Source organism: Macadamia integrifolia, chromosome 9 (assembly GCF_013358625.1).
Source record: "Macadamia integrifolia cultivar HAES 741 chromosome 9, SCU_Mint_v3, whole genome shotgun sequence".
Classification (NCBI taxonomy): domain Eukaryota; kingdom Viridiplantae; phylum Streptophyta; class Magnoliopsida; order Proteales; family Proteaceae; genus Macadamia; species Macadamia integrifolia.
In genome coordinates, this window is record NC_056565.1 from 1,972,472 (window position 1) to 1,995,318 (window position 22,847).

Sequence of the window (22,847 nt, forward strand, 5' to 3'; positions counted from 1 at the left end):
GAGGGGATTTTATACGGCAACCTTGGCCGCATGAGTATCTTCAATGTGGGGTAGCGCGATCTTTTTGCACCTATTGTGACTTGACGCAAGCATGCACTACCAGGTAACATTCTTTCTTCTTCAACTTTCATTTTAAATCTCAACCTTAGTTAAGAAATTCCAAAATATTGTGTGATATGCATTTGATGTTTGACGTTTCCATCCTTATCATATGATACTCCAAGTCTCCAAGACATCCTCTATTTATGTAATTTATTAGTGTTCTATTATTTCTATAGACAGCATTTGTAATACTACTTTCAATATTGTAGCCTTTCACTCATGACACACTTAGCAGTAAGTTGGCTTAATTTAAAATTCAAAAGAATATGTATATATATTACATTTAAATAAAATTAAATTTATAATCTAAACAGAAATTGAAACAATTGCTTGCCCCACTATGCATTCATCACCCCTAAGAAAATCTCATCCTTCTTATTTTTTGTTTTTTTTTTTTCTTGTTTTTAATGGAAAAAGAAGAATTGCATTAAAATGAAATCTTTAACATTATTGAGGTTAGAATTCTTGATCTTGAAATTTTTATTCATAGTCATATTAACTATATTCCTTAATAAGAGAACCAATTCGTTGTTAGGCTTGAGACAAAAAATTGACAATTGATTTTTGTTCCTTTAATTCTCTTGCATTTCCTCACTTCTATAACGTGTTGTACGTTGTTGAATGGAAAGGCAACATGTGATTTTATTTTTAGTTAAAAAAATCCATTAATGCGCTTAATGGACACTAAGCAATCAAAACAGAAAAATTAACCAAATTATAAACTTTTTTTTTTCTTTGGTAAACATCAAACCCCTACTTTCATTGTCTTAGTAAACATTCAATGTAGTACATATAAATATACATAATAAAGGAAAATGTTAAAGTTCATTAATTTTAGTGAACTTTGTCATTATTTGCCATGTGACAACAAATAATGAACATGGGTGGATCTCTCTTAGTAGGAAAAAAGAACATTGCCTGATCACATGGCCTTAACGCCTAACATTGGAGCATATATGTGAATTTGCTCGGACATGGGTGAATCTATGTTTGGTTAAAGTTATGATTAGTAAAAACCTTTTGGTGGAATTAGATCTCGTTTGATTATAAGAGTATCTGATTCCAAAAAGGGAAACTCTACTTGTAACTTTTAAGCTTTAAGCCCTTTAGCCTATGAAGTGGGGAAACAGTCAACTTCACTTGGTTGCATGTCCACCTCATTCATTCACAATCTTTAACAAGGGTTTTGGCATCTTTCTTATTTCATGCCTCAGTTGAGATCTAAAGTGTAAATGGGAAAGTTTCCTAATTCCTTAAAACACCTACGAAGTAGGAAGCAGGTTTAGCACATCATGAAGCCATATTTGGAAACTTTTAATTTCCATCATAATTTCCTATCTTTCAGTAGAAAATTGTAGTTTAAGCTTTCCAAGGCAAATATTTTTCTCTCTTTTAAGGTCTACTCCGCATAAGGAATGTGGATGAGAATAGCTGCTAAAAAGGCAAGAAAAAGTTATTGATAAACAAAGCTTTGCTGATAAGAATGTTTAGTACACGTGGATTTCAAATTATAAGTTTCAAGAGGCCATAGGGTGGAAATATGCCAGATGGTTCTATACGTCAAGGATGACCAAGCCTTCCATGCGAGGTAGTCAGTCAAACTATTTCCCTACCTAAGAATAAAAGCAAAATGACACGACCCTAAACTTAACGTCAAATATGAAATATCTTGAATGATAGGAATCAACGTAATTGACGGGTCGATTTTCTTGCTGTTGAGGATAGAGTTGAAGAATTTGTTGTTAGATTCAATAGGAAACAAAATGCCAAATCTAAACATATCCATGATATGATGCAGACGTAGTAGAGGATTAGAGGGGCCACACATATCCAATTTCAAAGCTTGCGATTAGAGATTGCCGAATTCCAACCTTGTTTTGGGTGTTCAATTATGTCTTCCTCATTAGTTACTTAGTTCCTTCATCTGTTGAAAACATGGTTCTAAAAAATGGAAGGAACAGTCTTGAGTGATCTTCGATCTTAACCTTTCTGACCTCAATTCACATGTATGGTTTAAGGAGAAAAGGATAATAAATTTGATTTGACAAAAAAAGGGCAGATCTGTCTAATATGATCTGATCCAAACTGATCTGGAATGATTTTGGAATGATATTGGCCATGGTCTGTGACTATTACCAAGTTTTAGAACCGTGGTTGAGAAGAGATTGAACTGGCTTTCATCTAAATAAAATCCTTATATTGAACACAATTCACCTCCTTAATTATGTTACGGGTTGGTTTATTTTACTTGATACGTATATTTTTCATGAGTAAAATCATAGCCGATTGCATAGCTATTGTGTCAGTGCACGTACAGGCCACTAGAAGAGCAAGTGGAGGTATTGACACACATGAAGTCAAAGTGGTCATTTCACCATCTATGTTTGGGTGTAGAGGGAGCGACTGATCAGCGTTATTTTCCCCATTTTTCACGTTTCGCCCTATGGGTTGGGTGGAACTGTCTTATTACCCACAATGTAGAAATCTCTGAACCAACCCAATGTAGCACCCCCTCGACCTGTTCTCGTGTGGTGAGTAATACATTATGCCCTCTTATAACTAATAATTAGAGTGAAAAGATATTTCAAGATGAATTGAAAAATCAATTTTATTTTTTGAAGTTATTAGTAATTATTATTTGGGAAAAAGCTTGGCAATGCTATTAGGCTGCCCAACTATGTGCTACTTCTCTCTTCTTTTTCGGTGAAATGACCCCTTGTCCATCATTGTTCCCGTACATGTGTCTACCGCCTGCTACTTTACCCAAACCGGACGGTATGCCCAACCCTTGCCCTTATTATTCCTTGTAAAAATATTGATTATGATAGACTTATTATATTCAGAAATCATTTATTACACTGTGAAATCTAAACATATTAATTCCCACTAGGTTCATAGTTCCTGGACCTAGATATAATTTTTTGGTCTATACCAAGAATTAGCGTAGTCAGATCAATTTTAGACTAACCTTAGCGGTTGACATTTTTTTTTTTAAATTTAAATATTATTGGAAATTGACTAAGTATTATCTAAGAATAAGAATTTGTTGGAGTGACAACGTCACTTCATTAGACCCATGATAATCTTCATACTATCCCTATCCAAAGCTCATCAAACTTATCTTCTGCCAAAAAACGAAAAAGAAAAAGTATTATCTAAGAGATATTTTAAAGACTTATCATAAGACGTGAGGAACACTGTTTCACCTCAATTGAGATAGTAGACATACCTTGACCTTGTACCTATTACAAAGAACCCTATCATTTATACCTCTAATAGTTAATAATCATGAACCATAGTTATTTATTTATTTATTAGAATTTGTTATTAAATTCTATTTACCCATTAACAGGTAACACCCAAAAAATTATTTAGTCTAAAACAAAAAAAGCACTTTCCAAACACCCAGTGATATCCAAAAAAATAAAAAATAATCACTCGATGGCAAGGTTTTGATATTCCATTTTCATATAGTAAGGATTAGGGAGTAGCCATTTTCTTCTACCAAAAAAAAAAGCATTTTTTTGGTGCCCAATTTTTCTTATCCCACCGCGGTATAAGACTATTGGGACATGACAAAGGAATAACCATATGGAAGTCCACTTTTTGGCCTCTCCCAAGTCCCAACTAGGGATTGAGGTATCAGTATTCATATTGGATCCGTGGTATTGGTTGAATTGTATCAGTATTGGCTGAGACTGATATTGATATCTGATCGATCTTGAATCGAGTATTGATAATTTGATCAACGGTAAAATTAAAAAAAAAAATTAATTTTTTTAAATGATAAGGACGGGTAAAATGGACCAATCTGAGTCAACTGGGCCAATCCAAATCAGTATTATATTGGTATTGGCAAAGACCAATACCATAACCTCAATCCCTGTTACAACTCAGCCCCTCTGTTTCTAACCCATTTGATCAGGTATTTTTCAAAGATTGGAGATCTTAATCCTTCCTCAGTCAATCTGATGAGCTTCTAGTTTGATGGTAGGCTGGCATGTAGCTAGGCAATTGGGCTCTATCGCTGGTTTGACCCTTCTATCCCCACTTTGAAACATACTTTTAGTATTAGTTATAATATTGTCCCGAAAACATTGTATATGAACCCCCCCAATAAATTTGCCATTTTTAGGAGTCAGTTGGAGGATCCTGTGGTATTTGAACTGATTGAATTAGCTGCAAGAGTTGTTTAACTCCTCTATAGCTGGTGAGCTCTGGGCTTGCAGACAATAATGTTTAGAGCTAAGGCCCATCCCCGAGAAGGTGTAGGCTCATGCCCCCACCTTCTGTCGTTACCATTTTTAATTTTCTAGTTTAGACTAATGAAACAATGGAAAAAGAAAGCTACCCAATAGTGTTGTATACATTGGACACATGATGAAATGGAATCAGTCTGTGAAAAGATGCCCATGCTCCGAGCCCATTTCCCCATATGTACGAATACGCAACACTATCGAGTAGCATTCCTTTTAGGGAGAGGGTCACTAAAAGTCAATGTGGCCCCCTACACTAGTGTGGGGGGAGGGGGAATGGGAGAACCCGCAGAATCATCAACATGGGTGTGGTGGGACTGTCATTTTGCCCCACACTCTGTGTCCAAATTTAAGAACCATGTTGCCTCTTAGGCTACTCTTTCCCAACAATTTAATGCCCTTGGCAGATTGACATAGTTGGGTAATGACCTGTAATTCCTAAACCATGAGTTTTGGACGTTCTTGGCTGGAATGCACTTTGCATCTGTTGGTGATGATTGATGAGTGCATTCACACAGTTTGAGGTATGCCTGTGACCTTAGCTAGTAAAGTGAGCCAACATTAATGTTGTGTTTAGTATATATTCTGAAGAATCAGGTTTGAGAATGCATCCCAGACCCGGAATTTATTCCAAGACAGCCGTGGCAGTGTTTTATACTATTATGCCCAAGCCATAGATTAAACTAGTTAGATATAAATGCATGAAAACCAGAATTGATCATCTGGTTGAACCAGAAATGGATATAGTCCAATTCATAGCATAGACAATCAACCATATCTTTTGGAAACTCGTCAAACTTGTTCAAGACAGGATAACTTTGCACCCCCATTGAACATAGCTTCCTTCTTTGAGAACATAAAACAGGGTTCCTTCTACATACTTCGAGAAAATAGGATGATTTTGGGGACCTTTATGGGGTGGCATTTCCCCGTTTAGAATCCTGATAGTGTATCAGGTTGTTTAAGTGCCCCACAAGAATTTTAGGTGTAAACCTCCTTGAAACACCCCGAAGCATGGCCATAATCACAGATTTTTTTTTTCTTGCTAATGAGGGTTTCCACGCCTTTGGCTTGACTATTCCCCCGGCTGGATTGGGTCATCAGTGGGATTAACTAGAAAGCCAAAATAATCCCGTTATAAGTGGCCCCAAAAGTGCCGCCATGGTGATTCAAACCCAGTTCAGATGCTTTCCAAGGTGTTGTGACCCAGATCAAATCACTGTTGGACCAACCCCTTGGGGTTAGGCCAAAACCACACATAATGTCTAGAAAGTATTTAAAAAATATCACTACTTCCTCAAAATTAAGATCTACAAGAAAACAAAGTCTATTGACTCATACCATCTTCTCTTATATCTATTTTCATATCAGTTATTGCTCTTGGTCATTTAATCCCACAACCATGAACACTGTTCAAAGCGAAAGATTCAATTACAGAATCAATAGATCAATGTCAACATAATAACATCATTTGGGTGAAGGGAGATCCAATAAAAAACTAGTCATCCTCTAATACTGTCCTACAGCAACACATATTCTTCTTCCAAGAATCCAAGAAGAAAGTAAATAAAGGCAATTAGTATGGAAGCTGGGATTTGTAGATGTCAAAACAAGACTTGCCTGTGGTAATAGGGCACAACCTCAAAGAGAATGTGCAGGGCACCGGAGGAATTAGATACTTATCATGGACAGATGGGGACCAGCTGTCATCCCCACCCAAGCCCATGTGCTTGTGGTCAAGATGCACCTGCAACAACACATTTTCATAATACGACTGAGTGCCATTGAATACAAAGAACTTGGCAACTTAGAGAATTTGAACCAGGAACACAAGGATCATGTGATTCCCATGGTCATTCTTAATCTAATCATTTAAATTATATCTACCACTATGATGGCATTTCTGGTAAAACTCAATACATGAACGCTTAAATAGCAAAAGATACTACCTCAATGTCGTTCCCCTTGACGAGTTCTTCATTGCGTGTTGCCCTATCAAGCTCTGCTGTGCTGTAGTAGCTTGCATTCAGTTGCATAGGTGGAGAATTACCATAAATGGACGAGAAAATTCCGAGACCATCCTTGTTTTGAAATGCCACCCATCTGACATCTGCTCGACCTGAACATTCCCCAGGAACGATGTACGGCACATGCATGTCATCCACATTCTGCTGATAAACCCCTACATGGGCGGCAGCTTTTCTATCAGCATAACATTCAAATGGCCCTCTTCCGTACCACTTGATCTGGTCCAGTGATTTGTCTATATGAAATTCAACTCCAATACGCGGCAAAGGTGGTAGATCAGATGTTGGTTCTGCTTTGCAATCCACTATCACATCTCCACTACCATATATAGTGTAAGTTGCTTCAAACTTAAAAATAGCCTTAGATCTTTCCGATTCAGAAGGGTTCTCCTGACTCTTTGGGATACCAAGATAGACCACCGTGACTTCCACAACATGATCAGTCATTTTCTGTAAACTGCACCTTTCAGTATAAAAGAAAATGTTATCAAGTAAAGCATCCTTCCACTTCGAAACATAGCTATTTGAACCTCCCCCCTTGTCATTATCTGTTGGTGCCCTCCAGAAGCAGGGTAGTATTCCCCTACTCATTACAGGAACTCCTTCAACCTGCCGATCATCACAATACTTTAGAAAACGATTCTTTAGTATCAAGGAAAGAATGTTACCAGATGTGGCATAAAATGGCCTTTATACTGAAGGAATAATAATCGAATGGAGCATCAAGTATAAGTAGTATTTTTGAAAATATAGGCAATGGAGGTAATTTAAAATATTAATTCTCTTTGGTAATTTAAAATATTAATTCTCTGAAGAAAGTGATTGGTTCACTAGAGTAAAATTGTCTATGACATACAGAGCAACAAACTGAATTCATTTGCAAGTTGTAACAGATTGGGTCTACCAAATTCTGGTGTCGAGGTCGAGTCAACTCGACCAAGTCTCCAGTGGACTTGTCAATTATTGAAAGCTGAAACCACTGAAGTTAAAATTCCATGGCCAAAGATTTCACTGGGAACTTTGAAACAGAAAGCCCATTACCTTTCTGAACTTGGATGGAAGCTTCGTAAAATTTCTTAACAGCATTTACACATCAGTATATTGGATCTGGCAAAGCCTACATCAGGAAAGGGTAAGAAGGAGCTTACCGTCCAACTCTCTATTGTTCCTTCTCGGGTATTTATTCTTATATCCCAGAAATGCTGCTTGCTGATTCTGATAGTATCACCAAGACATTCACCGTGTAATGAAGTATCTACCGTTTTGAGAACCTGGAAAGCATGTCCATTTGTAATTCAATGAACATTCCTGATTATGTAAAGACTCCATCAAGGTTAACTGATGAGGAGTGAGGAAGAACATACATGAGGAAGAGATTCTCTTTCGAGAGGCAACTGGATTTGTGTGGAAGCAAGGACATGACCTGCTTCGACCCAGCGAGTGGATTTTAAAAGTTTAGTGGTTACTGTCAAAAATAATTCAGCTGCAGATGATGATGTCCATAGAGAAGACCATGGAGCCGATTCCCATTCAATATGATAACTGCTCTGTGGTTCCATTGTTGGGAGAGAGAGGAGCCCAGATCCAATGGCAGATCCATCACCATAGACAATCCAGCTAAACTCCAAATCTTTTGTTGTTTCAAAAAAATAACTGTTTGTTATCTGCAGTGTTTTCACCCCAACAGTCAGTACAAAAGCAATCAAGAAAGCAAAACAGGATTAAATTGGGACAAGTCCCACACAATTGAATCACATATTAGAGTACCTGAATTATTTTTTCTCTGAATGAAACCTTTATTGGCTGATAGACGTACTTCACTTCTGAAAACCATAATGAAAGTCAATGGCTACTTAATTTAGAAAGTGTCAGTTCAGACACCATCTCCAAACATATGCGTACAAAAACACATATATGGGTTGCAACTTGGTTGGACTCCCCCAACACTGTCTGAACCAACCAGCAATTTAGTTCAGATCTGATTGGGATTGTGAATGTTTGCATTGGGTGTTGGAATATCACAAGTAGATAAAATAGGCATCAACTCTATTTGGACTTGGCTGAGGCCCTAGGAAAACACAGATAAAATGGACACACACACACACAGAGGAAAATGTTTTTCAGGTGGATAAATCAGATTATTTCAACAGGTGACCTCTCTGATTTCATAACGTTAATCATGTAAAGGATGTTGAATTGTCCAACCCAAAGCTTAGACTATTAGGTGGAGAGGCTCAATTGGTATATTAAGGCATCCAAGGTCCTAGAGCTTTCCAATGTGGGATTGTTCCTGATACTCACCCTCACGTGTTGCCCCTCTTTTGGATGGCAGTATACATAGCATGTGTGGCCCCTCTTTGGGGTGACTGTACAAAGATGCATTATAAACGTAGTGGGTTTGGTGGCTTTGATTGCAAGTTCAAGTGTCCAATCAAAGCTTAAGCTATTAGGCGCTTTGATGCCAAGTTCAAGTGTCCAATCAAAGCTTAAGCTATTAGGTGGGGAGCTCAAACTGTTATGTGAAGGAATCCAAGGTCCCAAAGTTTCCCAATGTTGGATTATTCCCAATGGAGGTAAATATTTATCAATACGAATCGGCCATATTGGGCCGATAGTATCAGAAATGGCACTTAACAGTACAAGATGCAGTGGTAGGAAATGTAAGAAATAAAGGTGCCTCCGGTCATATCAACCTGCGAACCTACTGTAGAAACGCAACCCTAAAACGATGCAGAAGATAATAGAAAAACAGAACAAACAATGCACACAGATTTACGAGGTTCGGCAAGGTTTCCTATGTCCTCGGTGAGATGAGATCCTGCTTGACTATCAATGGAGAATAGGGTTACAACGTTCGTCCTCACACCTCTCAGTATTGTTTGCATTACAGAGAAAGAAACACTCGCTACAAATATATAGCGAAAAAAAACCCTAATCCGGAAAGTACACAACTGCCCTCAAAATATATAGCGAGACCGCCATCCTGCCTGTCAAGGCGCTGCACCAGTACTCCCTGGATTAAACTGTGACGGAATACCAGACATCGTACACCAACACCTACGACATATTTGAGGATTTCTGCAACTCACAAGCAGAGCCAACTTCCTACCTACAGTAGCGGCCACCACTGCCTCCATTGGAGGCAGCAGCAGCAGCAGCAGCAATAGCCACCGGCACCGGGTAGGGTTGACCAATTGGAGCGCATCCCATAAAAAAAACCCGGGCCCTCATGGCAGATATTAGGTCTGACCACCTAACGACATACGGTTGAACCTAATTACTGCTTTATTTATGGTGTTTTATGCTTCAAAACAGTTTTTGAATGCATTCTAAGCATATGCATTAAGTGTTTCTGTGTATCTATAGCGTATTTTGTGTTTCTTCGTATCTCTCTGTTACTTTTCTGAGACATCTCTTAAAATCACACATTTGCTATGTTGACCAATACCAATACTTCACTTGAACAGAGGACAGACTTGGCCAATCCGGTATTCATTAGATATAGAAGCTGCAGAAAGGCCAGATTTAAAGCTTTGTACTTGATGATCACAATAATGTGTGAAATCTTAGGGATATAAGTGTACATTTTGCCCCACTTTGGATAGTAATACTTCTGTTTTTTTTTTTTGCAGTTTCCAAGTCTACAAGAAAAGTGCTTAAAGTGAACCAAGAACCGGTCCAAGCTTGAACTAACTTGTCCAAAGGAACCCACTCAGTGGTACCACATCCTCTGTCCTACAAAATCCTGAAGATTATTCTCTCTCCTTGCCACCTCACAAGATCTTGAAGATGCTATGCAGAGATTCCTTTTTGATTTAGTTAAGATTGCAAGATAGTGGTTAATATTGCAGGGAAGGAATAGAATCTGTTAATTTTGGAAACAGTTTCTTTCTTTCCTCACACAATATCTCAGCGAATGAAGATTTTTATCAAGATTGAATTTTATTTTATTTTCTTTCTATTCTTAAAGAAGACTTGTAGAAAGAAGGGGGCAAGACCAAAGCCCTATAAAAGCCCTTTCCCCCCTCCTAGGATGATTATTCCCTTTAGTTTTTTTTTGCCTAGTTTATGCTTAGTTCTCTTCTCTCTCTCTCTCTTTATGTTTGTTCAAGCTTTTATTCAAGTGATTAATGACAATGCAATTCAGTTTTTAATTGTTAGTTTGTTTAATTATTAGTTTACTTTGTTAATTTAGCTCATAGTTTAGTTAATTTAATTAGTGCAATCCATAGTTCTAGCTTTCAAACTTTCTAGTTCTAGGAAAGAATTGGTTCAATTGACAAGAATCAAGAGTTTTCAAGTTCAAGAGCAAGTTCTTCATCAATAATTCTGTTTCAATACCATCACTCCAAATCAATCAAGTTTCAATTCAGCTTACACATAATCAAGGTATGACAAAGTTTATTAGTAGAATTCAAATTTTTATTTTAATACAAGTAGTGGAAATAGGATTTTTATGCTTTTCTTTTTTTCTTTTTCCTTTTCCATGTGTTCTTATTTACATATGTGCTATAATTGAAGGTGATGCCTACAGTAGTGCCTCTCCCAGAAATTCGGCCGATGTATTGAGGATTTTTCTTTACTTACTTGCTTTCTATTTCGGTTCTTCATTTGTTAGTTTAGCTTCATTATTTGCAGATTCTTTTTTTTTAGTTGTTATTTTCAACATTTATTTTACTTCTCTAATTAAAGTAATCCGACGATAGAACTGTTTAACTTAGATGTTAAATGTGTAGGTCGTTTTCTTTCGTTTATATGCATGTTCTAGGACCATAATCTAAAATCAACCATCCCTTGTTCACTCTCGCTAGAGTGACTAATCTCCATGTGATCGATCCGTTGGCTACAATATACCGTACGCTTGCGGTAACATATATTTAAAATCAAATAGTACTCTACCTCAGTTATATGGCCACAGTTATTAGACTTTTACTCTCGTTATATCAACCAATAGAGGTTTACCTCTTAAATTCTTAACTGGTTGGAAGAAGGTTTTATCTTGCAGCATCGAGAGGTGGTTGTGGGATGAAATTTAGAAGGAGAAGTGGCCACATGTGGACACCTTATTCAGCCAACTGTGCTGCCATATTGTAGGACCCTTGATCACCTCTTAACTAGGTGACTCACTTGACAAGCACAAGCCTACACATAACACATATAAGCAGTTCACAACAAACACAACTAAGGAAGCAAGCACACGTGTTTTGCAAAGGCATAATATTATATTACTCGCAATCATAGCTCTATAGTTCTTATGATCGTTATCACTTATCACCATTCTAATGTATGTACTTATGCATTATTACTATTATTTGTTATTAATAATAATGATAATAATAATAACAATAATAGCGGACTATTATTAAACTTTTAGAATAAATGTTCCTGTTAATATAAACTACAGCAGATAGCTGTTCTGGTCCTCTTCACCTGGTGCATTAGGTACACGGCATACTTCCTTTTTAGTTGAATTATGGGTGTTCTAGTACTAACTTTTGTGTATACAGCATTCGTACAACATACCGGGTATACTATCAACCTAAGGTCCAAAGGCAAACTATCATTTTGTTTTTTTGTTTTTACAAGCTAAGGGTTCCACCATGTTTAAAGGGCTCAAAATAGGATTTCCTAGAAGTTTTGGGAACTAATTTGGTCATTTGGGCCTTGAAACCAGAAACTGCAACTCGGTTTTGTGAAATTTTACCTTGAAACCATGTCTGTGTTTCACAAGCCTCAACATAGTTGTCACAGCATCTAGGTGCCAAAGGCATTGGAGGGTGCTTAGAAGCAAGGAGAAATCAACTAGGCACCTAAGTGCCTGCCTAGGTGAGCAAGGCGTCACATAGGCAATGCCTTGACAATTATGAATCTCAGAGAACTTTTGATTCTGAGAGTAGTGGTAGTAGTGTTTACAATAACTGGAAATGAATTAGTGGGGCTCCAAAAACACCAGCTCTTTGATCATCAAAATGATTGTCCCCTACAATGTTCCTGTCCAAAAGGAAAAAAACCTCCCTCTCTCCCTTTTGGTGGTATAAGGTTTGATTTGGGATTAGAGGTATTGTGGGTTGTGTTAATCATGAAAGGAGTTTGGATGATGTTGACAGATTGAAAAGAATATGTGGTGGTCATGATCTACGATCTCCACATTGAGGGAAATGGAATAGAGAACCCCTGAATGTGTCCAGGTTTGATGTGACGTGTTCCAAAATGATTGTTCCATTCTCAGGATTGGGATTGGCAGGCCACTGAACCCAGCATGACCGTGGAATTGGAACACACAGATATAGAAATTCTTAAAACATACTCTTACGATTGATAATGAACTACATTTATACATCATTTATGTATGAGAAGTCTAGATAGCATTTAAGTTACCGTGTAGTGCAGGGTGAGGAGTTCGATCTGGCCATGTAAGACCATTCAAACAGAAATTTAAGTCATTAGGTGTATCCCCAAAATCACCTCCATACGCCCAGTGCTTGGTACCATCAACACTGTCCTTCAGCAATCCCTATATACAAGTTGCAAAGACCAAAACTCACTAACAAACCCAACATAAAATTTCAAAAATTTAGAGCATGTTCGAGGAAGAACTTCCACTACCTAGGCATTCTTGGATGGATATTTCAATGCACACACACACAACTACACGCACAGAGATGCATATAAATACACAAAAGAGAAGGTCAAAAAAAAATAAAAAAGGCAAACTGTTCAACATAGGGCATATTGTACTGTGAGCCTCTTACATCCAGAGTCTTGCAATTCATTCCATACAATGACAATTTAACATATTTTCAGTGAGCATTCAGATCATTGTTAGAAAAAAAAAAAGCACTTGGGGAGCTGCACAAAGGGGAAAAATTATTAAGCAGTTTCCAGTTTAGTAGTACAACTGGGTGTAAAAGAAGCACTTGAGCAGTCACACAAAGGGGAAAAATTGTTAACCAGACTCGAGTTTAGTAGTGCAACTCATAGTAAAAATAATACATTATCTATAGGTTAGAGAATAACTATTACTAGGGTAAAAGATTTGCAAGATGCCAGCTGAAATTCAAAACTGCATGCGAGCCACCGGGCACCCCCCTTAAGACCCAGATTGCTGTAGCAACCCCCGTAAAATGTCTTATATACCCCTTATTTCAGTATTTCCCCATAATACCCCCAACACCCCTGTAAAATATCTTATATAACTCCCTATTTCAGTGTTTCCCCGTAATACCACCTTCCAAAGCCCAAAAATGCACATAGTCGTCAGAGGAAACCCTCTCCCTTATTATTATATGGGATAATGGCACTTTCGTGTTCTATTAAGGAAAGACTCCTTACAAAAGGCAAATGGTACCTTCACATATAAGGGCTTGAGGATAATAGTACTTTCACGTTCTATTATATGGATAGTGGTACTTCCACATTCTATTACTGTTGTAATAATGGATATTCTAGAGTCCAACCAAATAGATCCTTAAGTCCATTATGGTTTTATGGTCTTGTAATATTCTAGAATATTCCTTTCTCCATTATTATAAAGAGGGGCTGGTCCCTATGAGACATAAGCTCAATTCCCCAAATCAACATGGTATCAGAGCCATGAAACCCTAATCTTCCCTCTTCTCTTTTCTTCTTCTTCATTACCCTACCCCAGCCGCCGCCTACACCTCTCGCCTACCACCACCGCCATTGCCTCCCGCCATCGCTACTGCTCGCCTTCCCCTTCACCTTCTCCCTCTAGCAACCACCGCTAGTGTTTAGCGTCTCTTCCTCACGCGCTGCCTTCTCCCTCGGTGGTTGAATGTGATCTTTCCCACCGAGGTTGTTCATCTTGTTATCTTTTTGTGAGATGATATGTGCCAGGAGTATGCTCTCTAGTTGTTAAAGATTCCAGTGCAATTCTAAGGATGTTGTCTGAGACCCTTTTCTGATTAGCAAACATGTTTGAGATTACTACTGCATCGACAGGATCTGAAGGGACTACCCATCATGTCCCTTCCATCCTCCTAGCTCCATTAAACTTAATGGGAGCAACAATATGATGTCCCATTCATGCTTCTTGACTATTGGTGCTCGTGGCTATCCTAGCTATATTACTGGTTCTACGAAAAAGCCTACTATTGCTGATCAAACACAAACCAAATGAGAGACAACTTTCTCGTTATGTCCTACCTCATCAATTCTATGGATCCAACTATTGCTCGGAACTACCTCTTGTTGAATACTGCTGCAAAGATCTGGAGGGTTGCCAAGGACACTTATTCCCAGGTTGTCCCAATGTTTCGAGTTGACAAAACAGATCCATGAAACATTTATGAAACTAAACAAAAGGAACTCTCTCTTTCACAGTAATACTCTACTCTGAAAGGTATGTGGCAATAGTCAGATTTTTATGATGACACTGCTTCTACATGCAAAACTGATACTGTTATCATTGCAAAGAAAGAAGATAAGATTTGTGTGTATGTGTTTCTTGCTGGCCTCAATACCGAGTTTGATCAGACTCGAGCCTAGATTTTGAGTAGGGTTCCGTTTCCCTCCCTAGAACAGGCTTATGCCCTAGTTCAATCAGAGGATACTCATCGCACTGCTATGCTATCACCTGTTATACATGGTCGCTCTGCTCTTTACTCTGGTTTAGGGAATCAAACTAGGGATGCCCCTCCTAAACCCAGAGAGGAGGTAGTAAAGTGTGATTATTTTGGAAAGGAATGTCACACCAAGGTCCAATGCCGGATTTAACATGGTAAACCAACCAATACCTATGGTCGTGGACAGGGACGGTCCAATGCTGTTGCCAATCAGGCTTCTGATGACACTCCCATAGAATCATCTCTCTCATGAAGTGTTACAGACCCTGCGCTAACTAATGACGAAACTGCGGCTTTAACTACTTCTATACCAGCTTCCTCTAACGCTGTTTCGAACACATTTTGTTTGGTGGCCATTGTGCGTCGATTGAATCCCCTTCTTGGATTATCGATTCAGAGGCCACTAGCTATATGATTGGCTCTCCTAAACATTTTGATGCTTACTCTCTTGTGTCAGGTAACCAAAAGGTTTGGATGGTTGATGGGTCTCTTTCTCTTTCCTCTGTCTCTGGAAGGGGTTCAATCTCACCTAATCCATTGTTATCTCTATCATCTATATTGTATGTCCCAAAATTGTCTACTAATCTTCTTTCCATTAGTAGCATTACTAGGGATCTTAATAGCAAAGTAATGTTCTTCCCTACTTATTGTCTCTTTCAGGACCTAGTAAAGGAACGTAGGATTGGCAGTGGTAAAGTGGTGGGTGGTTTCTACCTGCTTGATCAGTCTCTTATAGGCTACAACATCGACTTCTTAGAACACTATTCCAAAAGCATCTACTTTTACTTTGACTGAACTCTACCAGTGGCATCGTCATTTGGGTCACCCTCCATTAGGAAATTCAACAAAGTTATTTCCTGATTTATTTAGAAAGTGTAATCCAAACAATTTCTTTTGTGATGCTCGTGTTCAAGAAAACTATATCAGTTTATCATATTTCAGATAATAGAAGTTTGATTCCATTTGCTTTAATTCATTCTGATGTGTGGAGACCCTCCTGTCATGTTTTCATCACTAGATACTGTTGGTTTGTGACTTTTATTGGCTGCTTTAGTTGTACCATTTGGGTTTATTTATTGTGGCAGAAGAGCAATGTCTTCCTTGTTTTAAGCAGTTTCATAGATGGCACTGAATATACTAATGGGGGATTCCAAGTGAACTTAACTGATCACGGAATTATACATCAAACCAGTTGTGTGGACACAACTGCTTAGAATGGGGTTGCAGAGAGGAAGAATCGCCACCTGTTGAAGGTAGCCCGGTGCCTTATTTTTGAGACCCATGTTCCACCTCAATACTGGATCGATGCTGTGCTTTCTGCCTCTTATTTAATTAATTGGCAGCCCTCTCGAGTCTTGGCATCTTGTTGCCCTGTTGAGGTCCTGACATGTTCTATCTCCTTTGTTGTGCCTCCCACAGTGTTTGGGTGCATTGCCTTTGCGCGGAACCATCAACAACACGGGAAGTTTGATCCTTATGGACTCGTTGTATCTTCCTTGGCTATTTTCCCACTCAGAAGAGGTATCACTGTTACCATCCTCCCACAAGGAGATTTTACTTGACCATGGATGTTGTGTTCCATGAATCCACTGCCAATTATTTTGTACCTCTTCAAGGGGAGTCTCGTAGAGTAGACGAAGTGCTATTGATTGCTTCATTGGAAATACTGGACGATGTACATTTGGAAGAAGGGATCACTAGTTAGGAACAACAAGGACCACTCATTTCCACCTAGGGGGAGCAGGGACCCATTACTGATCAAGGGAAGTTAACCAAGCCAGTCTAGGTGTATGATCGTCAACGCCATAAGCGAACTCACCCTACCACCATTGCACCACACAGTCACATGCTCCAGAACTGAGTCCTACTACTGGTGAGTCTTTTTCTTTTGATCCATCTCTTGATCTACCAATAGCTATTTGTAAGTCTTAAAGGAAATGTACTAAACACCCCATTTTTAATATTGTTCCTATAAGCGTCAGCCTCCTTCTTTCTACTCCTTTGTTTCCTCATTGTCCATTTCTATTTCCCATAATTGGCAGGAAGCTCTTGCTGAGCTAAAGTGGAAAGCAGTAATGTATGAGGAATGAGAACGCTTAAGAAGAACAATACTTGGGATCTAGTTCATCTTCCTGCAGGGAAGAAAAATGTTGGCTGCAAATGGATCCTCATAGTGAAAAAGTATGTAAATGGATCTATAGATAGGTATAAGGCCCGACTGGTTGCAAGAGGGTGACATATGGCATAGACTACCATGAAACCTTTGGACTAGTGGCTAAGATGAACATCGTACGAGTTATCATATCATGTGCTGTCAACCATGGCAACCATGGCTGGGATCTACAATAGATTGATGTGAAGAATGCCTTTCTCCATAGCAAAGTTTGTTTCCTTGATGCAATCTCTCCTACAAGTGCTGCCTTCTCAATTGCTCTTTCCTCGTTGTCCTATTCCCAAGAATGTCAATAAGGGCATATTTTACCTGAGGTGAAGGAAGCTATGAGTGAGGAAATGATGGCCCTTGAGTAAAACTGTACTAGGAAGCTTGTTGATCTTCCAAAGGGGAAAGCTCTAGTTGGATGCAGATGGATCCACTCAATCAAGTATAGATCAGATGGCACTACTGAGAGATATAAGGCCAGATTGGTGGCCAAAGGATATAATCAAGTGTACTATTGAAATGCCCCCTGTGGCTAAACACAATTCGATAAGACTCATTTTATCATTGGCAGCCAATTGAGATTGGAAACTGTATCATCCAGATTGGCCACTGCATCAATTGGATGTGAGGAATGCATTCCTCCATGGTGACTTAGAAGAGGAAGTGTATATCAAACTCCTTCAAGCTTTAAGTCTCCCCCAGTTGAAGGGAAAGTGCGTCGTCTTCAGAAAGCTCTATATGGCCTCAAACAATTCTTGATGGCTTGGTTTGAGAGGTTTAGACAAGCTATTATGAAGAATGGATACACCTAGAGTTAGTTTGACCATAATCTATTTCCTCAATGGGGTAATGGTACCATCTCAGCTCTAACGTCTATGTGGATGATATTATGGCGACTGGAAACGGATGGGAAGAGATAAAGGGCTTAGTAATAGTGATGCAGTATTCTACTAAAATGGAGAAAGAAAACCAGCTCTTGCGGGTGGGGTTGGGTTAGTCTGGTTAAATTCTGAACTAGTTCTCTGGTTGAGGCCTGGCAGGTGAACTGTTCATGCTAGATTCCAATTGGATTATATTTGTATTATTATTGTTACAAACCAGCCCCTAGAGCTTTAACAATTATATTGTAATAGTTGGGTCGAATTAGGTACCTATAATCGAGTCTTATTGCTTGCAATTGGGAGATTGGGGCAATATTTTTTTCTATTTTTATTTTCTGCTTTGAGCCTTTACAAAGTTGTGTAGGCCTATGGCCAAACCCAACAATTTGATACTGGAATGAGGTGAGACTTATTTTTTAGTGGAGGTTGGTGCTCCTCCTTTCTCTTCTCTTCCTTATCTCCTCTCTCATGTTCTTCTAAAGTACTGTTCATAGTCCCGCAATAAACCCTAATATTCTCTTTCATTTTCTCTTATTCTCTCTCTTAACCCACCAAAAGGAGATCCTTCTTTTGATTTGCATTAAAGGGTGTCGAGATATATCTTGTATTGGGTCGAAGTTTCGACCTAGCTCGATATGAAATGGTATACGACTCATCAGGCATACCAAATTTTGGCTGAACTTTCCTGTTACGGTTGAAATCTTGGTAGGTTTCAGCGATTTCGCTTAGTTTCACCAAATGTTACATAGGCTTGCCTTAAATACTTGAGTTGATTGAAACGGGTACAGTTTAGACCCATTTCGAGAGCTAGTTGGTCCAAGAACCTGGATTTTTGCTATTCCACTTGCAACTCTTGGTGGAACTTTTGGAATCTTATACAAGTCATATACAACTGACATTTGGCGGATTAGAGGGGGATTTCTTGAAGATTCACAGTTTGAGGAAAAATACCCTTTCCCCCCAACATTTTTTGCAAAAAATAGGATAAGTATGCAGTAGTTAAAATTTTCTGTCTTTAAATTTATGGTTTAAAGTTTTGATTTTTTTTCGTTTAACAAATTTTTGAGAAAAAAAAGAAAGGTTAATACTTAGTGGTTGGAGCTCAATTTTATACATGCTAGGCACCGTTGGCTGAACTACGGCCTCATGGTGACAACTTATTTTAATTTTAAAATAAAAAATTTGATATTGAGATAGATGTTATTTTTCCTTTTTTGACACACTTGGAGGCCTCAGTCTAGAGGGTAGTAGAGGATATAGTCGGTTCGGCCAGCCAGGGCGGAGGCATGCACCATCAATTCTCATAGACACATCCAGTGTGGTAGGTTTCATCAACATGGTTCTTAATCATCTTCATCCTGCACTACTCATGGTAATCAGACAGGGTGTGGCATCTTTCGCACACATCTTCTCCTTCCTAGGCCCCATCTGCCCTATCAGTCCGCTCCACAAAGAAGCTACAGTGGAGGCACGCTTGCATCATTTTCCCGATTTCGTGATCTTTATCTGTGGTTGGGGTACCTAGAGTATGTGGATAATAAGACATATCAGGCTGCTGTGATGGAGTTTGAGCGTTTCTTCCGACATACCATGACATGACCATCTTCTGTGATCGAGTTAGAATAACGTTTTTTTTTGTCGGCAACAATCTTCCTTATCTTTTGAGCTCGCTCAAAACTCTATTTGGTATTGACATAGAATATGAGACAAGGAGGAAGGACTAGTCTTTTCTTATTTGCATGTCCAATGTGTCAGTGAATGTATGTCTATATACTTACAATGTTGACATATCGTAACATTTTCATATTTAATAATATTATATGAATTTTCTCCATTTGTGAGTTGCAGTTGCATTTTTAAGTTGTTTTCATTTATATCTGTATGTTGTTATCTTTGAGAAATGCACAAGCAAGGTACAACGTACACTACCAACTTACGGTTTGAAACCAAGCTACCATTTTGAGTGCTTTTTTTTTTTCAACAATTTAAAGGTTCCATGCCGGTTGTTGGGATTCTTAATTAGGGTCTGCCAATTTCAGCCCAAAATATGACTGCTTGACCATCAAAATGGTCAAATGACACCATGTATTGAAACCTGCAGAATTTCAACCAGGTTTTGGTCAAAACGCGAAAAATTTAGGCTTTGACCAGGGTCAAAACTGACTTCGTGCTCCTCACATTGGTTCTCCCCAACCGGACTGCATCATTAGTCGCTGCTCCCCACATTGGTCATGTGGCCAATGCCCCTGTGCTCTCTGCCAATTTGACCTTGGATGAACCTGTCACCGTGCAAGATTCTTTGTCTGCTCTCTCGGTCTGCCCAGCTCCCTTTGGCTATCTCAGCTAATCAGATTGCAGCCACAAATGGGCCTGCGAGAACTGATCTCCATGATTCTGAATTGGTTACTTCAAGTACTGATGCTGATTATCCACACCTTGTCCATTCAACCTCATCCCTATCCCTTACCCCTGCCACAGCAGAAACCTCTCCCGCTGCCCACCCTCCCTTGGTGAAGCCATCCAAAAAGAAGAAAAAAGCCACCTCTACCTCTACCAAGTTGTCCTCCACACTCAAGGTCAATCCAAATTCTACCACCTCTCCGGTCATTGGATATGCCCGTCGATCCTCTCTCCGGAGAACTTCCTCTACTTCATATACTCCCTGCTCTGCAGAGCAATTGCTGCCCACCTCTTCTGGTCTCCAATGATCCCCTGGACTATCTAAAATGTTCGAGGACTCAACTCCTTAGCTAAACAAGCTGACATTAGATCCCGCATTCGTTCCTCCCTCTCCAATCTCTGTTGCCTTCTTGAAACGAGAGTACTTGAAGCTAATGCCCGCGTATCATCTCTTCCATTGCTCCATCTTGGTCTCACATCTCCAATTACCTCCACAGTCCCAGTGGTAGAATCTGGGTTCTCTGGGATCCAAATTCTCTCCTCATTAATGCCATCTCCTCCTCTGGCCAAGCAATTCACCTCTCCATCTCCCACCCTTCTGGTGGCCACATCTGTTACCTCTCTATCATCTATGCCCATAATCTTTCCCCTCGCAAAGCTTCCCTCTAGATTAAGCTTCGCTCCTTTAGCCACTCTATGGGTTCTAGCCCTTGGGGTATTGTGGGTGACTTCAATGTCATCCGGTTCAGCCATGAGAAGCACGGAGGGAACCCCATTGATCACTATGCAGTTGATTCCTTCACTGAGTGTATCGATGACCACGGCCTTAATGACCTCCGTTGGCTAGGAGTTAAACTAACCTGGCACAACAGAAGGTTTGGCAGCCTCTGTGTGGCTTGCAAGCTGGATAGAGCCTTAGTTAATGAAGCATGGCTTGACTCCTTCCCATCCTCTCATACTTGCTTCGAGCTCCCCGGAATTTCTGATCACAGCCCAATCTCTATCCATGTCCTCCCCTTTTGCTCTTTTGGTCCAAAACCCTTTAAGTTCTTTGATATGTGGGTCTCTCACCCTGAGTTCCTTCCTTTAGTGAGGGATGCTTGGACCATCCCCATTAACCCCTCCCTTCCCCCTCTCATTGCCCTTGCCAAGAAGCTCAAGAATGTCAAAGCCTCCCTTAAGATCTGGAATTCTTCCACCTTTGGTAATATCTCTTCTCGTGTCTCATCTTGTCGAGATAGGCTCTCCTCCATCCAAACCAGAATCCAGACTGATCTCCTCAGCCCCTCCCTTGCTGTTGAGGATAAGTCTTTGGCTTCAGAGCTCTCCCTGCTTCTAAGTCAAAAGGAAAGCTTTTTCCGTCAGAAAGCCCGCATCAAATGGCTTGACCTTGGAGACTCAAACACTGCCTACTTTCATAGGTCTCTCAAAGCTCTCAACAATGCAAATTCTATCCCCAAGCTGATCACTTCCTCTGGCATTGAGATCCTCAACCCTGTTGACATCAAAGCCGAAGCTGTCTCTCATTTCTAGGGCATCCTTCATCCTCCCCCTTTGGTTCCCCCGCCCCCCATCCCTTACCCTCTTCTCAATAAATTTGTCACTGAAGACCAGCTCCCTTATCTTCAGTCCATCCCTTCTGAGAAAGAAATTCTGTAGGCCATCCTTTACCATAAGGCTAATAAAGCCCCTGGCCTTGATGGTTTCAGCATTGGCTTCTTCTCCTCTTGTTGGAAAATTATCCGTCATGATCTTATCCATACTATTCGGAGTTTCTTCCTTAATCCCAGCCAGATTCGTGGATTCAACTATACCTTCCTCTGTCTCATTCCCGAAAAGGAGGGAGTGGTCTCCATGAACAATTTCAGGCCAATCTCCTTATGCAATTTGCTTAATAAATTTGTGGCCAAGATTCTCTCTAATAGAATAAAAAATGTCATTAGCATCCTTGTCAGTCCTAATCAATCTGCTTTCATCACAGGTAGGAGCATTGCTGACAATATCATGCTCTGTCATGAGATTGTCCGTGGTTTTGATAGTAAATCACATTCCTCTATTGCTCTGCTCAAAATTGACATCCATAAGGAATTTGATACTCTGAGTTGGGACTTCATATCCAGTGTCCTCACCATGTCTTTCCCTCCATCCTTTATTCACTAGATCCATTGCTGTATTTCCTCTCCCATATTCTCTGTTCTAGCTAAAGGTAGCATTGCTGGCTATTTCCTTCATGGGAGAGGAATTAGGAAAGACTGCTCTCTCTCTCCCTGGAGGTCCTGTCTAGATCCATCCAATCGGCCACGGACCTCCACTAGATTTCTCCTGTCCCCAAGTGCAAATCCTACCTTCTCACTCACCTTGCTTTCGTTGATGACATTATGATCTTCTCCAAAGCTGACCCTCTCTCCATCTCCACCATTATGGATTCTCTTCGA

The 22,847-nt window shown here is 39.6% G+C and overlaps 1 protein-coding gene across 2 annotated transcripts in view; it reads right to left on the minus strand.

Annotated features, from left to right (window-relative positions):
- Nucleotides 1-5,669: 5,669 nt before the first annotated feature.
- Nucleotides 5,670-22,847, minus strand: part of LOC122089230 (beta-galactosidase) — a 126,373-nt gene continuing 109,195 nt past the window's right edge. For both annotated transcript variants that reach the window (XM_042658791.1, XM_042658790.1), the window contains exons 13-18: nt 12,764-12,899; nt 8,153-8,208; nt 7,750-8,049; nt 7,534-7,656; nt 6,308-6,994; nt 5,670-6,105 (exon numbers count right to left, since the gene is read on the minus strand). In XM_042658791.1, coding sequence (XP_042514725.1) covers nt 5,935-6,105; nt 6,308-6,994; nt 7,534-7,656; nt 7,750-8,049; nt 8,153-8,208; nt 12,764-12,899 — 1,473 coding nt within the window. In that variant the 3' untranslated portion in view covers nt 5,670-5,934. The remainder of the gene's footprint in view (nt 6,106-6,307; nt 6,995-7,533; nt 7,657-7,749; nt 8,050-8,152; nt 8,209-12,763; nt 12,900-22,847) is intronic.